The sequence below is a fragment of the Octopus bimaculoides genome, chromosome 12 (genome assembly GCF_001194135.2).
Source record: "Octopus bimaculoides isolate UCB-OBI-ISO-001 chromosome 12, ASM119413v2, whole genome shotgun sequence".
In the NCBI taxonomy this organism is placed as follows: Eukaryota; Metazoa; Mollusca; class Cephalopoda; order Octopoda; family Octopodidae; genus Octopus; species Octopus bimaculoides.
Window position 1 is genome coordinate 8,475,099 of NC_068992.1, and position 13,365 is coordinate 8,488,463.

Genomic DNA, 13,365 nt, shown 5'->3' on the forward strand with positions numbered 1-13,365 from the left:
GTGTGTGTGTGTGTGTGTGTGTGTGTGTGTGAGAGAGAGAGAGTATGTGAGTGTGAGTGCATATGCATGTGCATGTGTGTGTGCATTTTTGTGTTTGTCCCACTTACTGCTTGACAACCAGTTTGTCAAAAGAGACCAACAAAACAAATACCAAACCTAAAAGTGAAATAAGAACTGGAGTTCAGCTAAACTCTTCGAGGCAGCATGGCTGCAATCCAATGACTAATGCAAGTAAAATATAAAATAGCTATTATCAGGCCTCAAACATGTTCTTCAAGATATTATGTCCACCATTCAATGGAAGGAAGGAAGGAAGGAAGGAAGGAAGGATATATGACTATATCAAATGTGCATGTGTCTTAATGTTTGTGTTTGTCCTCACTACTGCTTGACCGGTCTTGGTTTATTAATGTCCACATCACTTAGCAGTTCAGCAAAAGAGACCAATAGAATAAGTACCAGGTTTAAAGAAAAATAAGCACTGTGGTCAATTTATTCGACTAGACCTTTGAAGCTGGTGCCCCAGCATGGCTGCAGTCCAATGACTGAAACAAGTAAAAGGCTGGTAAAAGTTAAAAGAATTACCAAGATTTGCATTGAATTCCTTCCGATCACATTTGCTATTTTCTGCAACATCCTCTGAAGAGTTCATTGAGAGTTTGTCATCAGCATCCGATTCAACATATGTCAGAATAATAACTGGCAACAAATTCACTATGGTATCGGTGACACTGAAAAATGAAGGACAAATAAATAGTAACATGCATTTATTATGAACTAATTAGAATATTCTCTTGACATATTTGCCAATTTAATTAATTAACATTTTCTTTCATTAAGATTTGTTTCTCATTAATTTTATTAATTAATTGATAAAAAAGCATTAGAAGAAATTGAAAAACAGTTTGGAGCAGGTTTTCACTTAAAAATAAAATTTATATTTAAGTTTATAACAAATTATACATATAAGTATACTGTTTGTATACCTATATCTATACCTATATCTATACCCAAACATAAGCTTATACCAATACACATAAACACACACAAACACAAACACACACACAAGTTTGGTGATACAAACAGGAAAATAGTACACAAAACATAGGTTTCATCATCATCATCATCATTGTCGTTTAATGTCCGCTTTCTATGCTAGCATGGGTTGGACGATTTGACTGAGGACTGGTGAACCAGATGTCCACACCAGGCTCCAATCTGATTTGGCAGAGTTTCTACAGTTGGATGCCCTTCCTAACACCAACCACTCCGAGAGTATAGTGGGTGCTTTTACGCGCCACCGGCACGAAGGCCAGTCAGGCGGTACTGACAACAGCCACGCTCAAAATGGTGTATTTTATGTGCCACCTGTACAGGAGCCAGTCCAGCGGCACTGGCAAAGATCTCGCTCGAATGTCCTTACACGTGCCAGGAAGGCAACGCTGGACACAGTTTGACAAATAGAAATCCATATAATATGTACAAGTCAGAAGTAAACACTGAGGCTGACATGGGTTGACTAAACTCATGAAACCAGTGTCCCAGAATGGTCACTGTCCAGTAACTGAAACCATTTAGAAAAATGGAAGAATTTTTTATAAGTTTAGTAAGCTGATGTTTGGAGAATAACTTAGCTAGTGATTCTCACACATTGTATTTTCCAGCATACAAATCGAAATTTTCATACCAAAATTTGCAGCCAAAGAAAAGGTAGGTTAATTTATACATCAAGACAACTTTGGCAGACCAAAAATTCCACACAAAATCCTGCAGGATTTGGAAAGAATATTTACATTGCATATTTATACTATATACTACATAAATCTGTATCCTGGAAAATATGGTAAAATTCTGTGGAATATTTTAATTTAATTATGAATACTTTAAAATGTGAGGTCATGTATCAAATGGATTTCTCTGTTGGTTGGTCTCAAAAAAGTGTAAATAATTAACCATGCTCTAAAACATCTAGTCATCCTTAGGTTAGTATTAGTTATTCAAAACTAATCACACCTGGCCTTGATCTATTTGTTATCTCTAGTATCAAGATAACCCCACCACTTCTGTCTGATTGCATATGTTGTCTTGTTTTACTTAGTTTCATGATATTTTAATTTGTGCTAGCTTGACTGTTTCAGGTTATAAGCAATATATTAACATTTTAATTAACACAGCAGATGGAACAGGTGCAGGCATGGTTGTGCTTCCCTAACACATCAGATGACGTAGCCTCAAATATACTACAATGGAATAGAAGATGGAATGGTATTAGATAGAACGCTTTTGATTTGACAACAAGTTTACTGGATCCAGCCTGGCCTGTGGTTTTAATAACAGCAATGAACTGCCGACTCACCTACAGCGAAGGAGATCTGACACAGAACAGAGACAAGGTGGTTTCACAATAGTGTCATACTGAAGGGATGGTTTCTTTAATAGCTCTGGTAACCAGTTAAGCTGAAATATCAAAAATAAAAAAAAATACAATACAATAAGGTGCAAGCACAGTTGTGTGGCTAAGAAATTTGTATCACCACCATGTAGTTTTAGGTTCAATCCCACTGCATGGCATCTTGAGTAGATATGTCTCCATACAAGATTGGAAAGCAAATGACACTCTTTGTAAGACAGTGACACTTATTTAGTCATTGTGTGATGTCAAAATGACAAGACACAAACACATAGACACCCACATGCACACAAACACACACATACCATAGTCAACTGCTATAACAGTAAAGGTGATACCTTAGATAGAAATAATTACAGAGTTATCAAATTGTTGGATCAGGTGGTGAAAGCTTTTTAATCACACAGTTATGCCTGCACCTATAACCATGTCCACAGGTATAGCTATGCCTGTGCCAATAGCCAGTCCATACCCATAGCCATGTTCATGTCTATAGTCATGCCTGTGCCCATAGCCATGCTTGTGTCCATAGCCATGCCCATGTCCATACCTGTGTCCATAACAATGCCCGTGTCCATAGTCATGCCTAAACCTTTTTTATTGGATATTCTGGCTTCCTACTGTTGTAACATAGAAGTTGTGGTTCTTCTCCACCCGCCCCCTGCCCTGCCAATGCAAAAAAAATGTCATTAGCGCTATCCTTCTTCCTCTTTTCAACCAAAAAAAATTGGCAGAATGTATAAACAAACCAATTCTATCTGAAAAGAAGATAAAAACAGAACAAAATCAAGACTACAACCAACCTTGGCTTCATAATATGAGTTCAAGTGTGCAAGAGGAATTTCCTGCACCAATATGTTTTCTGACAAGCAGACATAGCATTTTTCTACATTTTTAGTTAGAACCTGTGGATAGACAGATTGGAACACTGTAGATGTTCTGGACAGAGAAGTGCTTCCATATGAAATCAGCAGATAACAGCTTCCTTCAGTCTGAAAAAGAGATAGAAATATAGAAAAAGTAAAGAGTTAAATGCATTATTATAGCTATCATAGTTTCAGCATAAAACTGGCAGTTTTGTCAGAGCATCAGAAAAATGCTTAGTAGTATTTGTTCTAATTCTTTACAATCTGATTTCAAATCCTGCCAAAGTTAGCTTTGCTTTCAGCTGGTCAGGATCAATAAAATAAAGTAACAGACAAGTAATTGGGGTTAATGTAATTGATTGACATTGATGGCTTTGTGCCTAAATTGGAAAGAATTATTTAAGCACAGGTGAACAATCAGAATTGTAAAAGCATCAAACAAAATACCTTGTAATGTTTGTTCTGAATGTCTACATAGGCGTAGCTGTGTGGTAAGAAGCTTGCCTCCCAACCACATGGTTCCATGTTCAGTCCCACAGTGTGACACCTTGGGTAAGTGTTTTCTATTATAGTCTCGGGCCAACAACACACCCCTTTACTCACTCTTTGTCTCTTTCTCTTCCTCTCTCTTGTTTTCTCTCTCTCTCGCTTTCACACACACACGTCCATTTCATATTATAACATGGACATATTATAGTTTGTTTAGTAGCTTGCTGGAAACATACATGGAATCAAATTGCTCCAAACTGGATGTGAAGCCAGCTGGATTTATACTTATCTATTCTATCCCATTCGGGAGTAGCTTTTTTCTTTTCTTTTTCATTCTTTTTTGCTTTTTCCCTTCTCTCCTCCACCCTCTTTCTTCTGTATGTTTCAACTTTCTATCACTCTACCCTTTCTGTGTACATCGTTATTTCTTATTTTTCTTTCTCTTCTTCCCCCCCCCCTCCATGTTATGTCATCTTCAAAGGGGAAAGTTTTGTAGGTAAAAAAAAGGTGAGCTTTTTGTTGATGTTGTTTATCCTCCGGTCAGCTGTGATCCAGTAAATAAAAAGTGTAAACAAAAGAAAAGGTTAACAGAAGACGTTACTTCAGAATACTACTGACCTGCATGGTATCATACCATTTTGAGGCATCGTCTCGGAAGAAAATGACAGTTTGCTCATAGGGTATGGCATCCAACAGAGTTTCTGAGATCTTATCATCAAGGGAACCTGCCCTCACTGGTGAGATAAAAACAAAGGATGAAATACCATACTGAATAAATTGACCAGTTACGGTCAAGCAAGATTGAGGTTGCATGTTCAATGGGAAATGACCAACACAATAAATTGCTGGATTAAATGTTGTTATTTAACCTCAGACCAATCTTGATTGAGCAGAGTCATGATCAATGGCATTCCTGACATGGCCATCTTGACCTGTTTTTTTTATCGGACATGGCATATTTATGACAACGATGATGATGACGACGATGATGATGATGATGATGATGATGGTATATACATATGACAAATTAAGTATGGCTTCCATGCACTGAATTTCCCTCACAAGGTATTGGTCAACCCAAGGATTATACTAGCCAACAAGGGATACTCACAGATAGGATGTCTTTGTTCACAGTTTTGCTTGACTAGATCTGTCTTGGGGCTAAAGGACAACAAGAACAACAACTGACTATCTACAGGTCTTACTCTGACTCAGTCAGGATTAGTCTTGGCTTAAACAACAACAATAAGGTGATGAGGGAAAACTCTCAAAAATAAAACATTACCTTGAGTAGATTTGCTGTCTTTAGTATGCAGGAATTTATTAGCCGCTTTAAAGATACAACGAACTGGCAGAGTAAATGGCTTCCCCAAGAAATATCCATGGGTCATGAATTGCAATGAGGGTACCTTACTCTTATGAAACAGGTTTTCCAACAAAGATTCTTTGTAAGTCATTAAATAAACTTGACAGGTGCAAAGATCACGACCTGGAAAAGTTGCTTGAAGCTCGTTAGTTTTAATAGAAATTTCCCTCCAGTGTTGAAAAGATGACCGAGAAATATCTTCCATAATGACAGCATCTTGCAACGAAAATTGCAGATATTTAACAAGTCTGAATTTTGAGCTGTCTAATAAGCTCAAAGTGGTTTCGGTTTTGTTAATGCCAGTAGAATTATTTATGAATACTTCCAAGACTAATTGGAAACGGTCCAGAGCAATCAATTTTCCTAGACACCAAGTGTGCAAATAAGGACATGAGAAGTTAAACGTTTCATCATTTCTCTTAATTACGCAATTTCCGGAACAACGGTGATGATATGGTGTTTGGTTGAAAGTCCAAAACTGGCAGACTGCATTGATGCTGTGGAATTGGTCAGTGAAGCAAAGATGGCCAGTGTCTGGGTTTAATGATAAATAACCAACAAGCATCTGAGAAATAAAAAATCAAACAAATAAACAAAGAAACCAAACCATCAAAAATCAAACATAAAACTATTTAGGTTAACCCCTTTTGATATCATATTTTTGTTGAAATACACAACATTTGCTTCAAATAGTTTTAAGTATAATGAAGAATGTAGCAAAATAGCTTTGCCATTATTAGGCTGGTGTTAAGAGTTTAAATTAACATGAAATATTGAGAGAAGATTTTAATTGAGATAATTTTAAAACAGGAAGATTGTATCATAAAACCAGAGGTGGTCTTAGGTGGAGTGGTGTCAAAAGGGCTAAATCAATAATTGGAATGAACATGATTACAAGTGATATTGTAAATTATAGGGTTTTCTACTAAAGAATTCACAAGAAGCGGTTCAAGTCTGGCTGTGTAGTAAGAAATTTGCTTCCCAAACACATGGTTCTGGGTTCAGTCCCACAGCATAAAACCTTGAGCAAGTATTTTCTGTTATAGAAAAAGGAATAAGCCCCCCCCCCCAAATACTAAATGGGTAAGAGTATTCAAGGGGAAGAAGTAACTTTGGTTAATTGATAAACTGCATAGTTATACTTTATCTGTGAATTTTCTTCTCCTAAACCTCCATGAAGACAATAATGAAGATGAAAATTTATTCTTCTCTGTTTTGAAATAGGCAAGAATTCCTTGAGCAAGTTCTTCAGATTCTTTTCTGAGGTCCAATGGAACAAAAGTCCGTGCATGAATGGTTTGTACCTGGAAATTAGAAGAAATTCATTAGCAAAAATAAAATAAAAGTGAAACAGAGATGTAGCAAAATCATAGACTTGTTGTTGGTTAGCCTTTGGTGAGTCATAATCTAGCACAGGCATCCCAGCCATGATGTCTATGCTAGACCAGTACCACCTTGAAGAGCATTTGGCACCAGGCTAGAGACCATTTGGTACTGAACCTCACAGAATGCATAAATCTTAAAATCTTATTTCTATTTTATTGACTATCACAGTCCACAATAACGAGTTGCATTATATATGTAATATATATGTAATAATCAAATTATATATTAAGCATTTCATTTGTGTTTTATTTTTCGTATGGTTTCTCAATCTATGGAAAAATTGTCTAGCATGAAACAAGTCCATAGTGCTAAAAGGGTGGAAGACCATTGTTATATAGCAATCTTAATAATTAAAACTGAGAACGTGTGGCTTCTGTGTGTCCAAAGAAGGAATGTTACGCATAAGTGGGCTGGCTACATCCCAGGCAGAAGCCTTGGATTTTGGTCTCACTTGGCTTGCCGGGTCTTCTCACGCACAGCATATTTCCAAAGGTCTCGGTCAGAAGTCATTGCCTCGGTGAGGCCTAATGTTCGGAGGTCTTGCAAGATTAGCATGGAAACCATCTTGAAGTGATTTAACCACAGGTTGAATTTTGGGCTGTTGCTTTCAAGAAAGATGAATTTTCAAGATAAATGAGTTAAAATTTAAGAAGGTTTCAAATTTAACAGTTAGAAAATTTGGGCTTCGCTGATAAGGTGTGAATAATACCAGAACATGTCAAGAGTTGTCTCCTACGTCTGCCAACAAAATGAAAATTTTAACAGCTAATATCATTTACCTTCGTCATTATATACTCTTTACTCTTTACTTGTTTCAGTCATTTGACTGCGGCCATGCTGGAGCACTACCTTTAGTCGAGCAAATCGACCCCAGAACTTATTCTTTGTAAGCCTAGTACTTATTCTATCGGTCTCTTTTGCCGAACCGCTAAGTGACGGGGACATAAACACACCAGCATCAGTTGTCAAGCAATGCTAGTGGGGACAAACACAGACACACAAACATATATGTATACATATATACGACGGGCTTCTTTCAGTTTCCGTCTACCAAATCCACTCACAAGGCTTTGGTCGGCCCAAGGCTATAGTAGAAGACACTTGCCCAAGATGCCACGCAGTGGGACTGAACCCGGAACCATGTGGTTGGTAAGCAAGCTACTTACCACACAGCTACTCCTGTGCCTATATAATTATTTCTAGTTTCTAATGCTAATACTATTACCATTATTAATACGTTAACACTAATTGAAAGATGGTATAGAATTTAAGCTACTTACACGGCTGACATCTTCCTTAGCAGAAGCTGGACAACGATGCTCATATTCAATAAACTCTTGTACAAACTGTCGTGACTTTACACATTTGCATGCCTTCAAGACATGAGACAGAATTCTTTCCCAAGCAAATTTATGTTGTTCTGAAGATCTAAGATGCAGAAAATAGTAACAAGACACAAAGTAAAAAAATGTGAAAAGAAAGAGAAATTTACCAACATTTTCTAAAATGCAAAGAGAACAAAACAAAATTGTACAAATTTGTGAATAATAATAATAATAATAATAATTATTATTATTATTATTATTATTACTTACTTTTTGAACAGAGATTGAGATATTCTGTTAAACTGAGCTTCCATTGGTAGAATAGTGTCTATTTCAGTGGGGCTAAGGTTGAATTTCAGTGTAGCCCTCAGGGTGAAAGAACAAGTTCTTAAAGGCTAGAATCAAATAAAAATTAATTATTAGTAATAGCAGTAGCATTGTTGCTTTCATAAAGATTGAGTATTTTTAATTGTCTGTACTACATTTACAGTAACAAGTAGTACTCCTATCAAGAATATAATCTCCTCTAACATGAGCAACTAGAGACCCTTACAATCATTTCAAATGTCAGGTCGTAATATTAGTAAAAGGTCTGTCCTGGTGAAAAAGCACAATCTTGACATAGCAAGGACCACATCCCAAACACTGCCTCTCTCTCCAGGGGCCAGAAAACATTTCAAGCCCTGGCAATTATTGGCATTCTACAAAGGTCAGGTGAAATTGACAGTGGAGTGTTGCTCCTATATTTGGGACTGGACTGGAATGATTGGAACGGGTGCCTCCGTGAGGCCCAACACTCAAAAGGAACTCAGCCACTTTGCTTCCATGAGGCCTAATGCTTGAAAGGAACTCAGCTACCCTGCCTCTATGAGGCCCACTTGAAAAGAACTTAGCCACCTCACCTCTGTGAGGCCCAACACTCAATAGGAACTCAGTCACTTTGCCTCTGTCAGGCCCAATGCTCAAAAGGTACTCAACCACTTTGCTTTCACGAGGCCTGACATGCAAATGCACTGAAAACTTCATAAACTTCAAATAAATAAAGTTTTGCTCACCAAAACACTGGAAGTCTTTTGAGTAAACTTCAGCACTTTGATACAACTTCTGGCACAGCAATACAGTCTCACTTGGTTTTCCTACAATAGAAGAAGACACTCTAAGAAATGACAATGATTGGCATCCCCATTATATTCTTGTTTTCCTTTTAACACTAATTATTATACGAGCTTAAAAGACGCACTCCATGCGGACTTTTAAGCTAGCTCCTGTGAAGGGCTAACTGGGCCTGTGGCCCAAAACTAAGGAGAGCTAAATAGCAGAACTATAATACATCTATAATGACTTTATGCCCCGGTGGTGTTTAATCAGAGGTTAAGAACAGATGAGAATTAATGAAGCGAATGTCATTTATCTCTTCCTTGATCTCTGATATCATCTGACAAACACCAACCAAGATAGCATGAATCAGCCAAGCTTTACCTGCTAGAAATAGCAACCCCAAATGCTTTTAAATCAGATCTCAATGCTGGATGTTCAAGAATCCAATGAAGGGCAAATTTTCAATCCCGGGATCATCCTGATTCCAAAAAGTTATGATATGTCTATTGAGAGCAAACGTAGACTGAGATACAGGGGTCTCAGATGGACACACAGAATTTCACTTCTGTTATTAAAGATTTTAATCTAAGAAGGAGAATATGAGACATTTTGGAACCCCTGTATGGCATCACTGATTCAATGCTGCCTTACTTGACATTAACCCTTTAGCATTCAGATTATTCTGTCAACTATAATGAAATTTATTTATATTGCATGTGTGTGTGTGTGAGTGTGTGAATGTATGTATGTTTACACACGTGTATGTATGTATACATGTGTGTATGTGTGAGTATGTGTGTGCATGTGTGTGTGTTTACATCCAGTACCAAAAAGTACTGTTGCTAAAGCAGGTTCAGTGTCCAGTCAGCAGCGCCAAATAGCCAGCATTCAAACTGCCACACCCAACAGTCTCACTCTGCTGCAATGAGGGGAATGTTCCATCATATCTTGTAGGCCTTCAGACCTTCCCAAACAAGTGTGGTTTACAGCTCCTGTAGATCTGCTGGAATTGGGAGTACGCAAATGACCAAACAACAACTAAAGGGAAAAATAAAGGGAAAATGGATAAATAAAAACAGCCAAATATAACTTACCTTCCCAAAATACTTTCGGTGAACATTGGAAACTTGGAGTACAGTGCCAACTCGAAAATGTTGGTAAATTACAAAAGCCAAATTATACAACAAGTACAGTCTGGAAAGACAAATTGATAGAAACAATGCAGAGATCTCTGATACATTAGAATAACAGGCTAACTGTGTTCTTGTATTCAAAGTATTATTTTATATTCATCAGGTGCAAACTCGTGAGAATGCCTCATGTTTCCACAGGTTTTGGTACATAAATACTGTATATATAGATATACATATATATATGTATGTGCATGTTTGTATCCCAATAGCTTAGCAGCTCAGCAAAAAGGGGCTGATAAAATAAATACCAGTACTGGGGTATTAAAAATAAGCACTGGAGTTGATTTGTTCAACAAAAGCCTCTAAAATGGTGCCCCAGCATGGCAGCAGTTCAATGATTAAAACAAGTAAATGACCAAAGGTTTGTCCAGACAAGTGTTCTTACCTAATTGAGTCTTTCAGAATAATAACTCCATCAGCAGTACAGCTTGTTATTTCACCCTAAAGTTATGGGAAAAAGATACACATACAGATATATATATATATATATATTGATAGATAGATAGATAGATAGATAGATATGTATGGATAGATAGATAGATAGATATGTATGGATAGATAGATAGATAGATAGATAGATAGATAGATAGATAGATAGATAGATAGATAGATAGATAGATATGTATGGATAGATACATACATGTGTATGTGTACGTGTGTGTGTGTATATATAAATATATATGTGAAGGTGCATAGCCTAGTCATTAGGGTGTTGCACTCATGATTATTTCATCATGGTTTCAATTCTTGGAGCAGGTGATGTGTTCTTGAGTAAAATCATGTATTTCACATTGCTCCATAATCACTTCAACACCAGCATCCATACCTCAGTGCATACTCACTGTGTGCCCAAATTAGGTGGACTTCTTTACTTTCTCGATCTCATCACATTTCACCTCTATTTGACTTTGTGCTACATCTTTTGACTGCATATATTTTGCTTTCATGCGGTTCATTTTTAAGGCCTACTACTAAGCTATGAGGTGGATTTTCTATGGCCAGATACTATTCCTGTTGTCCACTTCACCTGTTTCCAGGTAAGATATTATTTCTCTAGGGCCGGACATGTTTTATGGAAGATGAGAAATGAAAAATGTTGCTTGCATGACAGTGATACTTGCTTAGCACTATCACAAGATGCCAAAGCAAGGAGACAGTAACCCAAACACACACACACACAAACACGCAGCAATGTTTATATGCATCCACTACTGGTTGCATATCCTTGACTTTTTGCACACTCCGTCTGCCAACATTACAACTATTACATAACTCTGAGCCCCCAGAAACAGCAGTTGGACTTGAAATACCATGCCCTCTCCTCTTAGTTTTCTGTACTTCTTGCACTCCATATAAACCTGTTCTGTAAATATATATATATTTATATGCTTATACATGAATATTCATCTGAGCATTTTCAGTTTCTCTCTATACATAGCCTTATATATATACACATACATATATTTACATGATTATATATATGTATGTATATTTTATATATCAAACCCAAGTGTGCTTATTTACATCTTTGTGTGTGTGTGTGTGTGTGTGTGTGTAGACACACACCCGCACAAATATATAGAGAGAAAGGAAGAGAAATGGAGGTGTACGTGCATGTGCATGTGTGTGTGCATGTGTGCAAGTGTGTGTGTGGTAAAGAATCAAAAAGTAAAAGAAATTTCTAAAGAAATAAACAAATATATAAATATTTTTTTTTATATTTCAGAAAAATATAAAATTGATTACGAAAATATAAAGGATCGTTTAAAAGATCAATTAATTATTCGGTAAATGACAGATGATGTGTTTAGATACCAATTCACCCTGTCAGTACTTCAGTGTGGACATCTCCATGATGATATTAGTTGCTTATTTAACACTGTAATTCGTATCATAGATTATTGGCACAGCTTTAGGCAGATATTATCAATTCCTAGAAACAGGCTGGTATAGTCAATGTCTGCAGAATGTTGGTGCCACTGGCAGTCACATTCTCGCTGCCGTATCATCATCATCATCATCATCACTGCCATCACCCACCACCATCATCATCATCATGATTATCAATATCACCATCACAATCATATCATCATCATTATCAATATCACCATCACCATCACAATTATCATCATCATCACCACCAACATCATCGTTACCATCACCACCATTATTATCATCATCGTCGTCACCATCATCAGATACATATCTATACAGCCACCACATCATCAGCACCGTCTGCCATCCTCTCCACTACCATTACTTCAGATCAGCATCACCTTCACCACCTACACAACATTGTCACAGCCATTTCCACCACTGCTGGCCAACAACATTACTGTTGCAAAACACAAACCACCACTCCCTCAAAGCCCACCAAAAGTCAACAAAAGAATCCTAGACGTGGTCGTTTGCCTTGCTAGAAATAGCAGCTAAATTTCTCTCAGATCACATCCTTTGTCATTATCATTATCATCATTTAAGAACCACTTTCCCATGCTTGGATGAGTCAGCCAAAGTATATTTGAGACAGGTTTTCTATGGCTCAATGCTCTTCCTGTCACCAACTTTCACTTGTTTCCATATAAGGTAATACTGCCCTAGGGCCAGACATGTTCATGCAGAATATCGGAAGTGAATGACACTGCTTGTATGACAGTGAAATTCGTTTACAATTATCATACACTATCAAGACAAAGAGACACAAACACACACACACACATACATAGGGAGACCCAGGAAGACATGGAACAAAGTACTGAAGGCCAATCTTAAGACATTGAGCCTTACAAAGTAGTAGTGGTGGTGGTGGTGGTGGTGGTGGTGGCAAAGGCAGCAACAACAGCTGTAGCTGCAACAGTAGTAGTTGTATTAGCAGCAACAGTAGCAGCAGATCTAATCTCCCTTAAGCTAAAAAAATAATTCTTCTGGAATTCCAATGTGACAGAGCACATGAAAACACATTTGGTACATTATTGTGGGTTTTCTTTTTTTTTTTTGTTTTGTTTTAACTTGTATGGTTTTAGATTTTTGGCAGGAATATTTAGTTGTCTGTTCTCTACTTTAGAAAAACTACTCACAGTTTCCAGCATGACATCTATTGCCAAGAATTACTTGTAAATGTCAAGACAGTTCACTAAGAGTCTATTTTCAAAGACAAAAGGAATTAACTGCAAGGGAATGAAGGAATTAACCATATGTGTATATATATATATATATATATATATATATATAT

General features: G+C 37.0%; 1 protein-coding gene across 1 annotated transcript in view; it reads right to left on the minus strand.

The window, feature by feature from the left end:
- Window positions 1-13,365, minus strand: part of LOC106880175 (CST complex subunit CTC1) — a 26,823-nt gene that overhangs the window by 2,026 nt on the left and 11,432 nt on the right. Inside the window, exons 9-19 of the mRNA XM_014930020.1 lie at window positions 10,519-10,574; window positions 10,035-10,134; window positions 8,898-8,978; window positions 8,113-8,237; window positions 7,798-7,945; window positions 6,274-6,435; window positions 5,051-5,696; window positions 4,384-4,499; window positions 3,214-3,402; window positions 2,357-2,457; window positions 586-731 (exon numbers count right to left, since the gene is read on the minus strand). Of these exons, the coding sequence (XP_014785506.1) occupies window positions 586-731; window positions 2,357-2,457; window positions 3,214-3,402; window positions 4,384-4,499; window positions 5,051-5,696; window positions 6,274-6,435; window positions 7,798-7,945; window positions 8,113-8,237; window positions 8,898-8,978; window positions 10,035-10,134; window positions 10,519-10,574 (1,870 nt within the window). The remainder of the gene's footprint in view (window positions 1-585; window positions 732-2,356; window positions 2,458-3,213; window positions 3,403-4,383; window positions 4,500-5,050; window positions 5,697-6,273; window positions 6,436-7,797; window positions 7,946-8,112; window positions 8,238-8,897; window positions 8,979-10,034; window positions 10,135-10,518; window positions 10,575-13,365) is intronic.